Raw genomic sequence first — 19,273 nt, forward strand, 5'->3', positions numbered from 1 at the left:
CTATATCTTGAAAACAGAGCCCTTTATCAAAAAATCTGTAAAGTACTTTTCGATTGGAAATTCAATTTTACATTTAAAAATTACGTCAAATTTGTTTTTGCATGAAATTTCGATTTATTCCAAAAATCACTATTTTTTCAAAAAATCATAACTCGGCGGCCATGTTGCTCTATGGCTCAAAAGTTGCGGGTTTTTGTCCCCTAAAACATATCAAAAAATCTCGAAAATAAAAAATACGTATTTGGGACCATCCATAAACCACGTGGACAAGTTAGGGGGGGGGAGGGGGGGTTTGGCGATTGTCCACGCTCCATACAAAAAAGATTTCATTTGTATGGAAATTGTTCACGATGGGGGGGGGGGGGTTTGAGATTTCCAAAAAAGTGTCCACGTGGTTTGTAAATGGTCCCTTTTGGGAAATTGAGTTTTTGTAAAAAAAAAGTTTATAAAAAAATCTTCAAATTTTTTTTCCGTGTACCTATTTTTTTCTCAAAAGTCCTTAACAATGCCTACAACTTTGCCGAAGACACCAAATTGATCAGATAATTCACTCCAAAATTACAACTGTTTGAATATTTACGTACCATTTTTGTATGGACAGCTGCCAAAATTGTATGGAGACTTGTATGGGTGAACCAATGACACAAAATAGCTTATTTGGTCATAGGGAAGGCCCCCACAAAGTTTGAGAAAATATCAAAAAATACAAATAAAATCCATTTCCGGGTTTGGTAGAGAATTGCTCATTGAATGGATTTCATTTAATTTGTTGTCGTTTGATTTTTTTAGACATTTTGAAAGAGGATTTTTGATGTCATGTCATATAAAACAATCAATAAAAAAAATATATAACATACTTATTTATTTAGAATCACATTGCATGTTCAAAAATTGAAGGGGTCGTACCGCCCCTCCGTCACGAGGTATCAAAAACCGGACCTCGGATTCGAGATCAGGGACAAAAGTTCCCCTTAGGACAAAGTTTCACGCAAATCGAAGAGGGGTCGGGGCAACTTTTCCCGATTTCGTGTGAGTTGGTAGAGAATTACCCCATTAAGATTAATTACAATTTTGCAAAGGTTTGAGTATTTTGTTTCTCAATTCAATCGTTTACTTTTAAAAGTTATTTTTCGGAAAGGTCAGCAAATTTAGCATAAGTACATTCCTTAATTTTAGGAAAATTCCCGCGTTTGAAAATTGAAAAAAAAAAGTTTAAAAATGGTGCGCTTCCTCAAAGAGACAATCTAATAAAAAATTGCCAACCTTACGCAAAGTTAATAGCAAGTTACCGCCGGGACCCGTGGCGTAGGGCTAAGCTTCACCCTATCGGCCTGGGTTTGATTCCAGACAATTCCGGTGGCATTTTTTGAGACAAGATTTGTCTGATCACGCCTTCCGTCGGACGGGGAAGTAAATATTGGCCCCGGTCTAACCTAGAAGTTAGGTCGTTAGCTCAGTCCAGGTGTAGGAGTCGTCTCCCTGGGTCCTTTATCGGTGGAGTCGCTGGTAGGGAGGTGGATTAACAATACAAAGGTCGTCAGTTCGAAGAGAACGCCAAGGCAAGGCTGTAGAGCGAATAATTTGATTCGATTTTTTGATTTTAATCGCAAATATTTGTTTTAATCATGAAATCGACCAAGAAATGACCAAGTTGGTTAAAGCTGCCTCACACCTAATGTCAATGTCCATCAGAGTAAGCGGGATACACTCAATGTTTACATTTGTTTATAGGACCTATTTTAATTAATGTCCAGATGTGTTCGATTGAACTCATGTTTTCATGACCTTTTGAAAAAAGTTCTTCAGAATGCTTTTATCCTTTTTGTTGAAATGCCTTTCGTTTAAATTTTAATCTGCCAATCCCTGCATCCATCTACCTCAGTGTTTCTCAACCGGTGAGGAGTTCCCCTGTGGGGAGGAATTTGGTCATTCTTGGGGGGGAATAACAATGCAATAGAAATCTAATTCGTTTTTGTAAAAAATAAAAATTTTGAAGGTTCTTTTTTTTAACTTTCAAAGCTCATATTATCTTCTATATATATAAAAAATTTCGACGGTTTTGTTTGAACGCGAATCAGTTCAATACGGAGCGTCGGATCGAAGTGCTCTTTGTTGCGTTGGGTTCGTATGAGTTCAAGGAAGGTTCTTACGCCAAAAAGTTTCAACTTTGGCCACTCTGGAACCGATTCCGGATCATCGGCAAATTGTATGGAGAAAGATACGTAAAATCATATTTTGATCACAGGAGGCTGAATAAGCAAAAAGCTTAACACATCAACAATTGAAAAAAGGCAGAACGAAGTTTGTCGGGTAAGGCTTGTTTAATATATTAAATTTCTTTGAAAAGATACAACAACTATTTTTGCTTCCTTAGGTTAAATCTTTGCAGGTGTTTGAAAATATTTCTGACCAAAACTAAAATTCAAAAAACGTTAATAAAAAAAAATCCGTGGAATTGTGCAGAATAAATCCATAAATTTTAAAAATGTGTTTTTTAGAAATATACATTTTCGAGTTTTGTTTGCAGTCTTTTTTGAGATTATTTTTGTAAGTTTTTGCGTTCTCTTAGACAGGAGCAGTTTTTGAAAATGGGTTTTTTGTGAATGAATTTCTGTGAATTTTCACAAAATAAAAAAAACAATGAGCAATATTTAATTTTTTTAAAAATTAATCTAAGCTTGATTCAAATTCTTTCAAAATTAGCAGATCTTAAAAAAAATAAATAATTACTTTCTCGAGTTTATTGAATGTTTCGATTATGACATTTTTTTATTATCTTTTTGTCAGATTTGTTTTTCGTTTCTGTTAGGTATAGGTAATTCTATGAAAATTTAATTAAATTTTAACTCTTTTAAAACTGGGTAGCGTTTGACAAAATATATTTGTAAGGTTTTTGCGTTGATTCGATTTTATTTAGAACATTATGAAGTTCACGGAACTCAGCCAAGGGAGGAATGGTTTAATAAAGGTTGAGAAACACTGATCTACCTCATAGCTTATCCAACGAAAAGATAAAGGTCAACTTTTCAGTTTGCTCTGCCATTTAGGAGAAAGAAAAAAAAAATAGAATAATCCAACCGGAAAATTGCTGAAAAAGTTAATTTCCTTCTTTCTTTTTCATTCCACATTCACACCTGAACGCGCGACCCCGCCAGCAAGTACATTTCCCTGTCCGGCTACGACGGCCCGCCGGTGGAGGACACCTTCCGGGACCGGATAAACCCCTTCTGGCTGCAGTTCGAGCCCCCGTCGCCGGTGGCCCACTACGCGCTGGGCTTCGTCTACTTCCTGATGATGGTGTGGGGCCTGTTTGGCAATGTGCTGGTCATCTTTATGTTTTTCAAGTAAGTATGACCTATCTCTTCTACTTGTGGGCTTTTGAACAAAAATCCTCCTTCAATTCAACGGCACTGCGGTGTTCTGGAATGCGAAACGAGCTTTTTCTACGATGCCGGGCCCGAGATCATCCTGCGGAAACCGACTAATTAATGCGATGCCGATGAGAGGGCTGGAACCAGCTGTTGATTACCTTACCAGAAACACGACCCTCATATTATGGGGCCAGCTTTCGTCGATGGTCATTAGCCGTAATGCCACTTGACGGGCAATGGGGCAACCAGAGAGCCGGGTTGACTTGGGGTTTCCAGGTAAACTGATTTGGCAAGCTTAGAAAGGACATTCTAAGAAGGACTGCTGCTGATGGACTGCTCTCTATACTCTGAAACATGAAGGATAAAGTTTTTCACATGTTTGTTCACGTTGAAGTTCTGTGATAAGGTGCACAAATAAACTTGGTTTACAGAGTGTAACAATTAAAATAACACAAAAGTTTAAAACTATGATTAGATATTGCACTTCAAATGTAATGACCAATCAAGTTTAAAAGTATGATTTAAGGTCCAACATTTTTAACTGTGTCCAAAACTTTCACCAATAAAGTTTACACTGCCAATAAACGGAACCATTTTCCACATTTTCTGCAGAAACGATGCACAAACAAGGCGAAATGAGCTTTTCCGCATTTCATCGCCATCGTCTAAAGTCAGTGGGTGGGGTAACATTGCACAATTTCCACGCTCATCCTTTTTCTTCGATAGAGAAATGGAATGTTGGATAATTTGCAGATGCTAAAACTTTCTCAATGGACACAGTGTTAGTCCATACCGAAAAGTTTAAAAAAAAACAAAAATAGTTTAAAAACGAAAAGGATGCATTAATTCAGTCAAAATTGTTCAAATAGTAATTTTGCATTTCCGTTGTGAAACTGTTAACTTTTCCTTTCATTCTCGAATGACGAAACGGCCTACTTTTCATTGCCAATAATAACAGTACTGACAAGAACTTTTCAGCATCCATTTGAGAGCTGAAAAGTTCGACTTAGACAAACGTTTAGCTGAAAAAAAAACAAATTCAAAGGGTGTTTCTGGAACTGCAAAATTGTAGTTTATGCAACAAGTTGCAAAAAGAGGATTTTTTTCAGCACGAGTCTCGGTAAACCTCGTTGGATAAATACGACGAGTGCCGAAAAAATCAAGTTTTGCAACGTGTTCCATACAACTTTTTTTTGTATTTCAGAAAAACACCCATTGAGTGAAAATATAAGTTAAATGTTCTTTAGGGTGCCCAGAAAAAATTACCTTCTGTTCCACAAGCAGAAAATGGTTTTTTGGGTTATTGTAAGCATCTGTGTAAATTTTGAGCGAAATTGGATTAGATTAACCCATTGATACCCGAGCCTAAATTTGGTGAAAAAAATGACTTTTTTGCAATTCCGTCGTGAAACTACTTACTTTTCCTGTCATTCTTGGACGACGAAATAGCCTACTTTTTTGTACCAAAAATAACAGAATCGAATAGCAACACTTTTCAAAATAAATGCTGAAAAGTTCTATTTTTCAGCACTGAAATCGGTGCTGAAAAGTTGAACTTTTCAGCATTTGTTTCGAAAAGTAACACTTTTCAACATTTTTTTGATTTAAACGATTTATTGACAAAATACATGAAAATTCGACTTAAAATTTCACTCAATGGGTGTTTTTTGAAATTGCAAAAAATGTTGTATGGAACTCGTTGCAAAACTTGATTTTTTCAACACTCGTCGTATTTATCCAACTCGGTGAACCTCGTTGGATAAATGTACGACTCGTGCTGAAAAAATCCTCTTTTTGCAACTTGTTGCATAAACTACTATTTTAAATCGCTAATAATTTTTCAGGATCGAGTTTAACAGCTTTGGTATGTTCTACAAATAAGAATCTCACTTTTGAGAATATTTGGATGAAAGTAGCGCACCATAGAGACCAAACCGTAAGAAACTTGGGTTTTCAATACATTTTTTTTTATTTTTCCATACAAACTTTACCTCCGAGTATCAATGGGTAAATGATGGCCGAATTTGCTCATATTTGACCCAGAGTCAAGGAACAATAATCAGCTTGTGGAGAGAGCTTTTGAAAAAAAAGTCCCATATTCTGGGCACCCTAATGTTTATATATTTTGTCAATAAATCGCCTGAATCAAAAAAATGTTGAAAAGTATTACTTTTCGAAACATGTGCTGAAAAGTTCAACTTTTCAGCACCCTTTTCAGTGCTGAAAAGTAGAAATTTACAGCATTAATTTTGAAAAGTGTTGCTATTCGATTCTGTTATTTTGGTTCAGAAAAGAAGGCTATTTCGTCGTTCAAGAATGACAGGAAAAGTAAGAAGTTTCACGACGGAATTGCAAAAAAAAAAATTGTGTACAACTCGTTGAAAAACTTTTTTTTCAGAACTTGTCGTATTCATCAAATTTGGTAAACCTCGTTGAATAAATGCCAATATCTCAAAAGCTACTGGATGGTTTAGCTTGATAGTTTTACCTGATATAGGGCTAGTGATTTTTCACGACAAAAAAAAAGAAATTACGCGGTGTACATTTCAGAAAACATCCAAATTTCGCGGCGATTTCACGGCTTTTCAAAACTAAGGAAAGAAAATGCAATTAAGTGTTTTTTTTCAATACTAAAATAACTAAATACGGCAAACAACTCTTAGTTTTAACAATTCATTTTATTTGCTTGCTTTTTCTGGCTGCTTACGCTTAGATCTTCGAGTTTGTAACAAGAATAGCGTGTGATGCCAAATTGTTTTCTTCAAAGCTCTGCCGGTTTACCGTGTCTACCGTGTTGAATGCACTGACGCTTCGCTCCGCATCTACCGAATTTCCTGGGACAGATAAATACCGGATAGCAATTCGGGACAGATTAGGAAAACGGTCTTTCTGGCTGAACCAGAAGGCAGCTGGTTTGACTCCATCTTCGATCTCGAGAGCGCACTGTTTGTACGCTGCTAGCTCTCCTTCAATTTCCGGAAACTTTTCAGCGCATTCCGGAATACCGTCGCTCAGCCCGTCCAAAGAAAGGATTTTTGCTTGAGCCGGATCGAATCCTCTGACAGCTTTCATGAAGCTGAGGCCTGGCTGCGTGAATCTAGCTGATGTTTCGGTGTAGTATTGGTTCAGCTTGGCAGCTGCATCTTGAAACGCCTTCTTGTAGATCTTGTTTTTCTCCTTCTCTCCTTTGGAACCGAACTCTACATTAAAAAAATAAAATTAATTTTCAATTTATAAACTAAAACAAAATCTGTATCTTACCGGCCATCAGGTCAACCACCTTGTTGTAAGCCAAATGGATTGTTACTTGACGGTTCTCGAACCAGGTCAGCAGGTCCATCAATTTGGCCGAGTTCATCATGATAAAGACGACATCGACCCGAACCGAATCCGTTTTAAACAGATCGTTCAGTTCTAGAAGAGCACTGGTTGGGGCGGAAACAAGTAGCTCGGCTTCAATGAACTTCTTATAATGCTCGACGTATTTCGCATGGTGCGCGACAGCTCTGAACCAGCTGTTCCAACGAGTCACGACTGGCACTGGAGGCAAGGGCACTTCAGAGCCGCACTCTCGGCCAATGAATTCCCTGTATCGAAGCTTGCGCGAAGAGCAGTGCACAAAGATAGACTTAAAGCAAGCAATCATTCTATCCACAGCAGGGAAGTTCCGACGAAATGTTTCACCCACCAGACTCAGAATGTGAGCGTTGCATGTGAGGTGAATGCAATTTGGCAGGAGCACTTTCAAGCTGGTCACGGCCTTGGTCATGTAAGTTGCGTTGTCCGTCAGCACGACGACAACCTTGTCAAAATCGACGTCAAACTTGGTCAACGTCTGAATGATAGCTCTCGAAACGGTTGTAGCGTTCACCTTATCCAGAAAAACCAGATCCGCAGTGACTGCCTCCATCTTGTCTTGTTGTCCGGAAGTGACGGGCAGGATAAAAACAATGTGCAAGATAAACCTATCCTGCTGGTCCGAGGCTTCATCAGCGGCAATCACGATCGAAGAAGCTGCTGCAACACGTTCTCGCAGTTCCTGCTGTGCGACATCGAAAACCTTAGGCAGTACTTGGGATCGGAGGGTCGTGGACTGTGGAAGCACTCCAAGGTTTTTGACATTCCTTGACAGGTAGTCTCGGAGCTTCGGATGATCAAGCTTGTACAGCGGAATGTTTGCAGATGCGAAAGCTTCCACGAGTTCAAATTGCGAAACGTTTCGCGCATCACGAGATGCTGTGGCTTTGTGGAATGCGCTCACCACCGTTGTTTGTTTTTGCACGGAATGCGTTACATCCTTTGGCTGCTTTTGGACCTTTCCGATGTAGGTTTGCGATTTTAGGTGTTTGTCGATGGTGGCCTTTCTGGTATGGTCCAATGTTACGTTGCAAGACGTACAAAATAATTGGCCTTCGTCCGCATGTAGTGTTCCTTTTGGGTACTGTTTAGCTCGCTCGACACACGTAATTTTTACTGCTGTTTTCATTTTGTTACCTGCTAAAATGGCTCGCGACGCGCAACTTGGAAAAAAACACCACTTCCGTAAGCAGCTGTCAAAATTCTGGGTGCGCTCGTTACACTGAGAATCAACATTACACATTGTTCAGTTAATTTTTACACATTTGTATGGAATTTATCAGCTCAAGTATGGTAACACACTATTGTGTAATCATAGTTGAACTGAAAATCCCATACAAGTGTGTAAAAGTTAATTGACTAAATGTCTAATGCTGATTATCAGTGTAACAATCGCCAATTACCCAGTCACGAAATAATCTAGCAGAGCTGGTTCTGTCAGAATCCTGCTTCAATGGAGGAACATTTCTGCTACAATTCCGATAGAATATTCAGCTCTGCTAGAATTCTGCCAAAACGCTGTGACTGGGCAAGGATGTGCCAGAGAAATTTAATAAAAATTACGATTTGCATTAGTGTTGGTGCGGTCAGGATTGCTCGACAGCAGTATATTTAATAAAAATATAAATGTCGCGGCATTTCACGGTATACGCCGAATTTCACGGCCAAGACCAAATTTCACGGATTTCGCGGCTTCCACGAAATCGCGAAAAATCACTAGCCCTACTGATAATGTAGAGGTTCCAATATTATTATTGTTGTAGTTAAAAATTGGAACAATTCAGTTAACAAAATTACAAGATGAAAAATCCTTCAAACAAATTTCAAACTATTTTTTTGCTTATTGATATGTTTTAGGGGACCAGAAAAAAATACATCATGGAAAGAAAAAATAATATTTGCTTAATATTAGATGAATTTTTGTTAATGATTGAATTATTATTTTTTTATATTTACCCATTCCATCAAAGCGGTTCTTTACCCTTTGATTTCTTACAAGTGTCGTTACAAAGTACACGTATTTGACTGACGGAGGGATTTATTAGTTTAAAAAAGCTCTTAAAACTATTTAAAATACAGTATCATGAAAGAATTAAAATGTTAAGAATGTGCTTACCTGAAATATTTTTTTTAAAGAAAAGTTTTTGAATAAATGCTAATTTATTAAGTCACAAGAATGTTACAGAAAAAAATAATCAAATTTTTTGAAACCATATTTAATTGTTTTTAAACTAGGACATTTTTTTTCATTTTTTGAGTTTCAACCTTTTGTCAATTTGTTCTTGTGGCTTTCGACCTTATATCTTACTTATTCTAACATTTTAACATGTACATTAGGGATGTAAGGGCTGATTACAATTCAAGCCAGGTAAGAATAAATACTGGCTAAAAATATGAATCAATTAAAACCAATTCATAAAACAATATTGCAGCTAAGATACACATATTTTGTTTTTGAGAAAGAAAGATAGAATAAAATCTTGAACAAATCGTTTATTTAATTGATTTCTAAAATTTAACTCCAGATGATACAATTAAAAATTATAATTTTAATATCATGAGGTACTGCGTCTTAATTTTCATATGTTATTTAAACATAAATTCAAATATTTACATGACAAATTTCAATATATTTTCAAAAAAACTATTAATTTTATTTAAAAGCCCTATGTCAATTTTTATGCACAACGATAAAAAAACACGATTCAAAACCATTTCTTATCACTTTTTTCATTTTTATGCAAAAAAATGACACGGCAACATTTTTTCGATGGATCAACTATGGTCCCCTTGGAACGAGCTGTCAAGTAGGACCTTTTCTGTCAAGAAGGGCCGCGAAGTTAATTTTTCAAAATTGATTTAAAAATCCATTGTAAACTCTATGTGGTCGAACAAAGCGTCAATTTGGTCAGAAAAATAAACTTTATAGTTGTGAACAATAGTGTCAGCAATCTAAGCTTAATTTTAGGACCCAATTACAAAAAATATGTTTTAAAAGAAATGTGAAAAGTAAAAAAAAACATTAAATTAGAAACAATATAATTTATATTAAAAAAAAGCTAATCAAAGCCCAAACAGAATGTTAAATTAAGCAATATTTGATTGCTAAGAAATAAAAAAAGAAATGTTTGTTATGATTTCACGCTTATTTTTCTAAATTTAGAGACAACTAATTTATTCAATATTTCATGACCGGCAATAAGGGCCAGTTTTTGGACAGTTTTCAAAAGCCGTCACGGGCCGGATAAAATGATTTTGCCGTAGGTTGGACAATTTCTCAATCCATTCGAAACTCCTTACAAATGTTGATAAATACCACATAAATGCCATCATTATTTATTTTTAACCTAAACCGACTTATCATTCCATCTCCACAATCAATCGAACGTTTGCTGATTGGACAAAATTAGACACAGCGCTCAACTGCTCTGCGGTCATCACTATTTTTCTGCCTTCTATCTCATCCCGTTGGCAAAACTATTCAGCAAGAATCTTCAGTTCGTCCCACAGGCGAGCTTGTTTGCCAAGTTTGTGGTTAACATCATCATCATTTTCTTGAATGCTTTTCTTCCACACAAACACACAGAGTATGGGATGAAAAAGTTTTTTCTTTATGTCAATGTTGGTTTGGTGGCAAAAGGAGCTGAGGAGACGGAAAGATTGGGAAAATTCGCGAGGAAGCAAAAAACATTTGACACTAGTGACGTCTTTTTGTTGGCGCTCTTTGTGAGCAGCAACAAACCTAGTTTGGTTGGAGCATTGCTGAAGGAACGAAATAGAAAATGGAAATCAAATGATGGTTCTTTAGAGGGCATTTTTTGTTTTGTTAGTTAGGGATTGTTAGGGATTGAAGATCTTTACCATTTTCTCGAGTTTCTCCAAAATGTTACGCCCAGGCTCAGATTATCCGAAGTTTTATTCTATTTTTAGGAACATGACATACATACATTGTATAAATAACAGGAAATTCTATTGAGTTTTTTTTTTTACTTGTTGGTGATATGTGTATACAGATTCAATCATTTCGAAAGAGTGTACTAATATTTAAGAATAAAATCCAAACGTTGTTCCCAGAAATTGAAAGCAACCCTACGAATTCTACGACTGTGGGTATTTTCTAAGCAGTAATATTTCTATTTACTTTTTTTCTTCTTCACATCACAGTCAATCTTTCACAGAAATATCCCCCGCCGTCCTCCATCGGGTTAATAAAGCACAAAGTTTCCCGATAAATTGTTGCTTCGCAGCAAACAGTGCAACTTTTCTTGGCAAACAATTCGAAAGCGTATCGACGGGGAGTGCTTTATCTGCACCGATTGGGATAACATGCCCGGGAAATCAATATATATACATATAAATTGCTCAATTCAAGTGGCATATTTGCAGCTACGACACGTATCTCCCGAGCAGGAGGATGTTCTTTAGGAAGGACCAAAAAAAAGTTTTAACAATTCATTCTGTATTAAACAAATATATTTTGAAACTGCTGAAAAGCATTCAATCGTATTTAAAATGCATACTTAATAATTTTTTGGATTTTTTTTCTACGAAATATTGACATGAAACTCATTTTCAGGGTACTTTTATCATAATTTTGTGTCATAGTTCAAGTTTAAAATGTTGAAAATTTTGAAAATATAAAAATAAGTATTTTATTGAAATTCAGCTTAAAATTTGAAGAAGTGAATAGTGAACGCAAATAAATACTATTACATTTTTGGTGTTTATCGTTAATTTCGCTAGCTATGGATGAATTTCAAAAGAGAAATTTTAAGAGTTGATACATCTTTCGATTCGGACCTGTGATTACAAAACGGAGACGTCTAGCCTTTTTTTGTTAGATGTTCAGCATCCAAACGAACAACAAAGCGCTCGTAAGTCAAACAATCGAAGCTGGAGCATTCGTTCCGAGAGTTATCAGCTGTGACATGAAGATGGCATATTTTCCCTACTGTCCTACACCATTACCAAAAAACAAACATGTCTCGGGAACATGAAAGACACAAAGTAAAATGGTACCGATCCTTGGAATGTCGAAATGATTAATTCCCAGGAAACAAACAATTGAAGTTTACCTAGTTGGATTTTTCTGATCTCACTAAAAAAATCACATTTCACCAAAATTTTAATCATCCTAAATTATCCAGGAGCATTCACAAGCCAAACTCACCAACTCACAGGAAATCTAGCAATAAAAACAAACTGACTGACAGATTTGTGGGCACAAAATCCCCAGGAATTCAAATTACACACAAAAGCCAAAGTGGTTTGAAGTATACCCTAACCAACGCACTGGCCGAAGCAACGATGTATTAAACTGCAAAATGCAAACCATTCCCGGTGCAATTTACTGCATAATTTTAGCGTTGATTACATGAGTGATGCTTCTCTGCAGCATTCGGCCAGCAATAGGGCAGCTTGGGGTGCAGTGTTGAAGTTTTTTGCTCACGGGAAATCGACGCTTTGTTTTCGCATTCAATCAAGCCAAGCCAAACATGCGATTGAACGCTTTCGTCAGGCCTTTTACCCTTTACAACCCAACCCCGCCTCTAGATGGGCTTCGATCTAAAAAATTCGCCAAAAATCCATTTTCAACTAATTTTTGATCTATTAAAAGTATTGGAAAGAAGAACTATTAAAATTTAAAATTTAATGTTTTAAAAATGACATTTTTTCTGGGGTCAATTTTGGCTGTGTTTCTTACTAACATTTCCACTATATTATGTGAAAATGTAGTTATTTTTGTAGTGCACCAGACTATGCCTCTGAGCATTTTTTTACAATTTAAATAATAATGGTATCCTTGTATAGAGCAATTCCAGCTCAAATCAGGAATTTTTCTGGTACTTTTGTACCCGACCCTTTCCGATTTCAATGAAACATTTTAGACATGTTATCTTAGGCCTATATAAGCCATTTTTGTGTATATGGAGCCAATTGTACTCGAAAATGACATTTGAGAAGGGCGTAAGTAATTTAAATATTTTTGTATTTTGTAATTTAAAAATTATTGTAACTCAAAGCCGTTGCTTCGTATCAAAAAGTGGTCAAAGACAAACTTGTAGGAAATTGGACGGGCTTTCTGAAAAAAATACACTGAAAGAAAAATACACGCCAATTCTATGAGAGTTTTCAAATTTGAAGGTGACGTCACGATTTTTTTCCGTTCAAAATTTTTGAGGAAATAGCCTAAAATGTTACAAAAAGACTCACGAAAAATGCAGGATGGTATGTCTCTCCTAAAAAAATACCATAATCATTTACCAAAACTGTTTTTTTTTTAAAAAGTGGTCTAAACGTCAAAATTTTCAAAGGGTTCGATCAAAAATTACGTCCATGAATAGGGGGAGGGGGGGGGGGTCTGGGTTTTGTGACAGCCAATGTTAAAGGTATATGAAAAGTGCGTGACAGGGGGGAGGGGGGGGGGTCTGAAATCCCCAAAATCTCTGGACGTAATATTTGAACAAACCAAAAAACCGATAGTGGAAATCGATTCCCCAGACAATTTTACATTAATGTCTCCATATTGACCACTATGTCCAATCCTTGTGAAGATACAGCGGTTTTAAAAATAAAAATGTTGAAAAAATAGGTTTTTTGATGATTTTTTGCAATTTCTAAATTACAGACTTGATTTTTCAGTCTCGAAAATATTTCTACCGGAAAGCTCGCCCAATTTCCAATAGTTAACGTTATTTTGTGAAAATATTAGTATTTTCAAAAAACAACTCTTATAAAGTAGAAACGAAGTTGACTTTATAGCTGTCGGCCACCATTGCTAGTACCAACCACTCAGGGGCGCCGACTAGTCCAAAATGTTGGGGGGGCACGGTTGTTTTCCAAAATCGATAGGTAAGAGTGGCGATTAGATGTTTATGTTTCTTGTGTATCACGAATTTTAATAATTTTATTAGGATGTGATACGGATTTTTTCCATCCAGAATCATTTTTTTTAGAAATGTATAATTTATTAAAACGTGATTGAGAATGTTAATTGGGGGTAATTTTTCATATGTTTGGAAGGCGAATTCTTCTCATTGGCATATTCTTAGTTATTTTCTAGAAGTAACAGTCAATAATAAAAATTATCAGATATTTAGAAATTCAACAATACAAATATTCTAAAAATAAAAACAAAAGTAAAAAGCAAAAATTTAGAACTTCAGAAATTTAAGAAAACAAATACACATTTAAAAAAACATTCATTTTTCAAATCTGTAATTTAGAAAAAAGAATAACAGATACACCAAATTCAATATTCCAAAATTAAAAAGAAATAATACAGAGAAACCTCTCTTTATTTTTGAAAGCTTCAAAAAGCGTTTTGTAGATCTGAACCTACAAATTGCTTTTAAAAGATTGCAAAAATGTTGCGTAGTTCCAGAGAAATTTACAAATTAGAAAAACGTAACGCATCGCATAAAAAGAGGTTAAACTGTGGTATAAAAAATTTTTAGGTTTAAAAAAAACTCATGGCTTGAAAAGCAGAAATTTAAACAATCAGAAATTTAGAAATAACAATAAAAATCAATGTTTAAAAAAATCGAAAATTTCAAAATAATGATACATCAATTAATTTTTTAAGAATTTGAAAATTAAAGAATTTAAGAATTTAAGAATTTAAGAATTTAAGAATTTAAGAATTTAAGAATTTAAGAATTTAAGAATTTAAGAATTTAAGAATTTAAGAATTTAAGAATTTAAGAATTTAAGAATTTAAGAATTTAAGAATTTAAGAATTTAAGAATTTAAGAATTTAAGAATTTAAGAATTTAAGAATTTAAGAATTTAAGAATTTAAGAATTTAAGAATTTAAGAATTTAAGAATTTAAGAATTTAAGAATTTAAGAATTTAAGAATTTAAGAATTTAAGAATTTAAGAATTTAAGAATTTAAGAATTTAAGAATTTAAGAATTTAAGAATTTAAGAATTTAAGAATTTAAGAATTTAAGAATTTAAGAATTTAAGAATTTAAGAATTTAAGAATTTAAGAATTTAAGAATTTAAGAATTTAAGAATTTAAGAATTTAAGAATTTAAGAATTTAAGAATTTAAGAATTTAAGAATTTAAGAATTTAAGAATTTAAGAATTTAAGAATTTAAGAATTTAAGAATTTAAGAATTTAAGAATTTAAGAATTTAAGAATTTAAGAATTTAAGAATTTAAGAATTTAAGAATTTAAGAATTTAAGAATTTAAGAATTTAAGAATTTAAGAATTTAAGAATTTAAGAATTTAAGAATTTAAGAATTTAAGAATTTAAGAATTTAAGAATTTAAGAATTTAAGAATTTAAGAATTTAAGAATTTAAGAATTTAAGAATTTAAGAATTTAAGAATTTAAGAATTTAAGAATTTAAGAATTTAAGAATTTAAGAATTTAAGAATTTAAGAATTTAAGAATTTAAGAATTTAAGAATTTAAGAATTTAAGAATTTAAGAATTTAAGAATTTAAGAATTTAAGAATTTAAGAATTTAAGAATTTAAGAATTTAAGAATTTAAGAATTTAAGAATTTAAGAATTTAAGAATTTAAGAATTTAAGAATTTAAGAATTTAAGAATTTAAGAATTTAAGAATTTAAGAATTTAAGAATTTAAGAATTTAAGAATTTAAGAATTTAAGAATTTAAGAATTTAAGAATTTAATTTTCAATTTTTCGGTATTATTTTCTACTCCCTGATTTTTTGGCATAATTTTTGAGGGTACCGTTAAAATTTCTATAGCCTTTTTATATTTTTTTTAAATCGATCATGAATTGCAGTAGTCGATACACTTGTGTTTTAAGATTATTATGTGGAATTGTCTCAGATTATGTTTTTATTTGTCGGTTTCTCAGTAAAGCGGTCCTCTAGTTTTCAAAAAATTACTTTTTTGAAACAATTGTATTTTTCTGCTAAAATTGCTATAGAACGGTTAACAAATGTATTTGATTTTTTTTTCAAATCCTTTCCAAAATTACAAAAAAGAAATATAGAATTCATCAGCATTTTTGTAAATGTAAAGCAGTCAACAAATGACCATTTTGAAAAGTGTTTCAGTTTACATTCGCTAAATCCTGATCTTCAATGGCAAATCGCAGAATGTTGCGTTTGAAAACTTGATGATTGTTTTCGCAAGAGTTTGCGTAAGTTTGATTGTAGATAAGGTGCTATGGAAAAAGTACATTGGTTTTGTTTTTGAAACAACATGCACAGATAGAAATCTCAAAAAAAAAATCAAATCATTCACCGATGCCTCTGTGCTCTTGAACTAAGCTTACTGATTTTCCTAGAGAGCACTGTGGTATAGATAAAACGTTGTCGATTTAGAAAAAAATGCATCTAAATCCAGAAAATTGTAAACAATTTTGTTCAAAAAATTTCAGCGATTTCGAAAAACAACAAATGTTTTTGAGCTATTTTACGGATTCGCTTACAAGAATTCTATCCGTGTGTACAAACAATGTTCCATTTAAGTTTTAGATATTATTTTCAATTATTTCTGTGTTTTTTTATATTTGAAATAAAAATATTTTTCTTCCAAAATTTCTGGGGGGGCACAATGTATGGGCTGCCCCCCCAGCCAAATTTTAGGGGGGGCAAAAAGTACCGTGCCCCCCCAGAGTCGGCGCCCCTGACCACTAGTGTCTTCCTTTTAATCTACAAGGACTTCGCCGCCCTGGGCTCCTAAGTGTATGAAAGTATGGCACGGAGCGACGGCGCCGAATACCCATATTTACACAAAGAATTTTAGAGCGCCCGCCACGGGATTCGAACCGGCGACCTCTGGATTGGAGTCCAGTGTGCGGTCCGATTGATCCACACGGGCGGGTCGAAAGTAGAAATGCATTGAAAAACACGGTTTTTTTCCGATAACATTAAGACAATCAAATCGGCAAGTCTAATATTAAGCACCATAAAAGAAGGGCTCTTTCCCGACATTTTGCGAGGCTTACTGAAATATCTCGTCGGGGGATCTAGAGCAACAGGATTTTGTCTTTAGAAAAGTCACTGAGAATCGTTGGGTTCATGTTCATATCGATCAAAATTCTGAAGAATATGTCTCAAAAGACTCCTAATAACATAATTCACCAATATTTGACCTCAAAAAATGTTTCTGATACCAAATTTACCAGATTTCTAGCTGTCTTTGAAATAACCCCAACATCCAAGCTGAAAAGTTCAATGCGACCGAATAGAAAAAGTTTCTTTATACAATTTGTCATGAAATAACAGCAATTGATTGCGAGCATAAAACTCTGCTAAAACTTTGAGTATTTCATTTAAAAACCAATTGATTACCCCAAAGGTTCCAAAAAATATTTTTTTAATCCTCTTCCATATAACACTATGACATTTTAAAACATTTTCGAATCAACATCGTTTGAATGGGAATTAGGGGAACTATACCCTTTTTCAGCCTATTTCTATTATAGGCCTTGATCATGATTTACAGCTTTTATAAAGTGTTTTTGACTGTTCCAAAGTAATAAATAGCTCAAATAAAAGTGAGCAAGCAACTCTCCATTGTTGATACTTCTGAAAATGTTGATTTAATAGCGGAAAACTGAAAAAGTGATGAGAATTGGTCGAACGGCTTAGAGTGATTAAAATGGATATATTTCCCCTAAATCCAGAAATTTTGGAGAAAGTCACTTCTTATTATACTCAACATCGTTTCACTTTCAAAAGTCAAACTATTTATATAACATTGTTTTTGAAGATTGCCAAACACATACAGAGTAAAAAACATTGGCAGGTGTTAAATCTGTGATGTAATATGGAGCCTAACATTTCAAAAGGGAACAAAACTTTTGAAAACAAGAGTGTATCCCTTTCACTCAAATGACAGATTGCATAAGGTGTGAGAGGGATACACTCTTGTTAACAAAAGTTTTGTGCCCTAATGCAATGGAAGGCACGATATCTCCTCAATTTGGGCTGAAACATTGACAAAACACTGATGAATTTACACTTTTTTAGAGGTAAAATTACTCATTCCAGGTGTAATATTACCATGATTTTTTTATACTGAGCAGTTCTCTAGGATTTCGGTCATTCGATTTTTTTGTATTTTTTAATCCGACTGAAACATTTTTGGTGCCTTCGGTATGCCCAAAGAAGCCATTTTGCATCATTAGTTTGTCCATATAATTTTCCATACAAATTTGGCAGCTGTCCATACAAAAATGATGTATGAAAATTCAAAAATCTGTATCTTTTGAAGGAATTTTTTGATCGATTTGGTGTCTTCGGCAAAGTTGTAGGTATGGATACAGACTACACTGAAAAAAAATGATACACTGTAAAAAAAATTTGGTGATTTTTTTATTTAACTTTTTATCACTAAAACTTGATTTGCAAAAAAACACTATTTTTAATTTTTTTTATTTTTTGATATGTTTTAGAGGACATAAAATGCCAACTTTTCAGAAATTTTCAGGTTGTGCAAAAAATCTTTGACCGAGTTATGAATTTTTTAATCAATACTGATTTTTTCAAAAAATCGAAATATTGGTCGCAAAAATTTTTCAACTTCATTTTTCGATGTAAAATCAAATTTGCAATCAAAAAGTACTTTAGTGATATTTTGATAAAGTGCACCGTTTTCAAGTTAAATCCATATTTAGGTGACTTTTTTGAAAATAGTCGCAATTTTTCATTTTTTAAAATTAGTGCACATGTTTGCACACTTTTGGAAAAAATATTTTTGAAAAGCTGAGAAAATTCTCTATATTTTGCTTCTTGGGACTTTGTTAATACGACCTTTAGTTGCTGAGATATTGCAATGCAAAGGTTTAAAAACAGGAAAATTGATGTTTTCTAAGTCTCACCCAAACAACCCACCATTTTTCAAGTATGGTCCGATTTTCAATGTTGAAATATGAAACATTTGTCCGATCTTTTCGAAAACAATATTTTCAAAATTTTCAAATCAAGACTAACATTTCAAAAGGGCCAAACATTCAATATTACGCCCTTTTAAAATGTTATTCTTGGTTTAATTTTTTTTTAAATATTGTTTTCGAAAAGATCGGAAAATTTCACAAATGTTTCATATTTTAACATTGAAAATCGGACCATTACTTGCTGAGATATCGACAATAAAAAATGGTGGGCTGTTTGGGTGAGACTTAGAAAACATCAATTTTCTTGTTTTTAAACCTTTTGCATTGCAATATCTCAGCAACTAAAGGTCGTATCAACAAAGTCCCAATAAGCAAATAAAAGAGAATTTACTCAGATTTTCAAAAAAATGAAAAATTGCGACTATTTTCAAAAAAGTCACCTAAATATGGATTTAACTTGAAAACGGTGCACTTTATCAAAATATCACTAAAGTACTTTTTGATTGCAAATTTGATTTTACATCGAAAAATGAAGTTGAAAAATTTTTGCGACCAATATTTGGATTTTTTGAAAAAATCAGTATTGATTAAAAAATTCATAACTCGGTCAAAGATTTTTTGCACAACCTGGAAATTTCTGAAAAGTTGGCATTTTATGTCCTCTAAAACATATCAAAAAATTAAAAAATTAAAAATAGTATTTTTTTGCAAATCA

At 33.7% G+C, this 19,273-nt stretch overlaps 1 protein-coding gene across 2 annotated transcripts in view; it reads left to right on the forward strand.

Moving 5' to 3' along the window:
• LOC120428812 (opsin, ultraviolet-sensitive) overlaps positions 1-19,273 on the forward strand; it is a 306,492-nt gene that overhangs the window by 243,915 nt on the left and 43,304 nt on the right. For both annotated transcript variants that reach the window (XM_052710758.1, XM_052710759.1), the window contains exon 4: positions 3,156-3,344. In XM_052710758.1, coding sequence (XP_052566718.1) covers positions 3,156-3,344 — 189 coding nt within the window. The remainder of the gene's footprint in view (positions 1-3,155; positions 3,345-19,273) is intronic.

Source organism: Culex pipiens, chromosome 3 (genome assembly GCF_016801865.2).
Source record: "Culex pipiens pallens isolate TS chromosome 3, TS_CPP_V2, whole genome shotgun sequence".
In the NCBI taxonomy this organism is placed as follows: domain Eukaryota; kingdom Metazoa; phylum Arthropoda; class Insecta; order Diptera; family Culicidae; genus Culex; species Culex pipiens.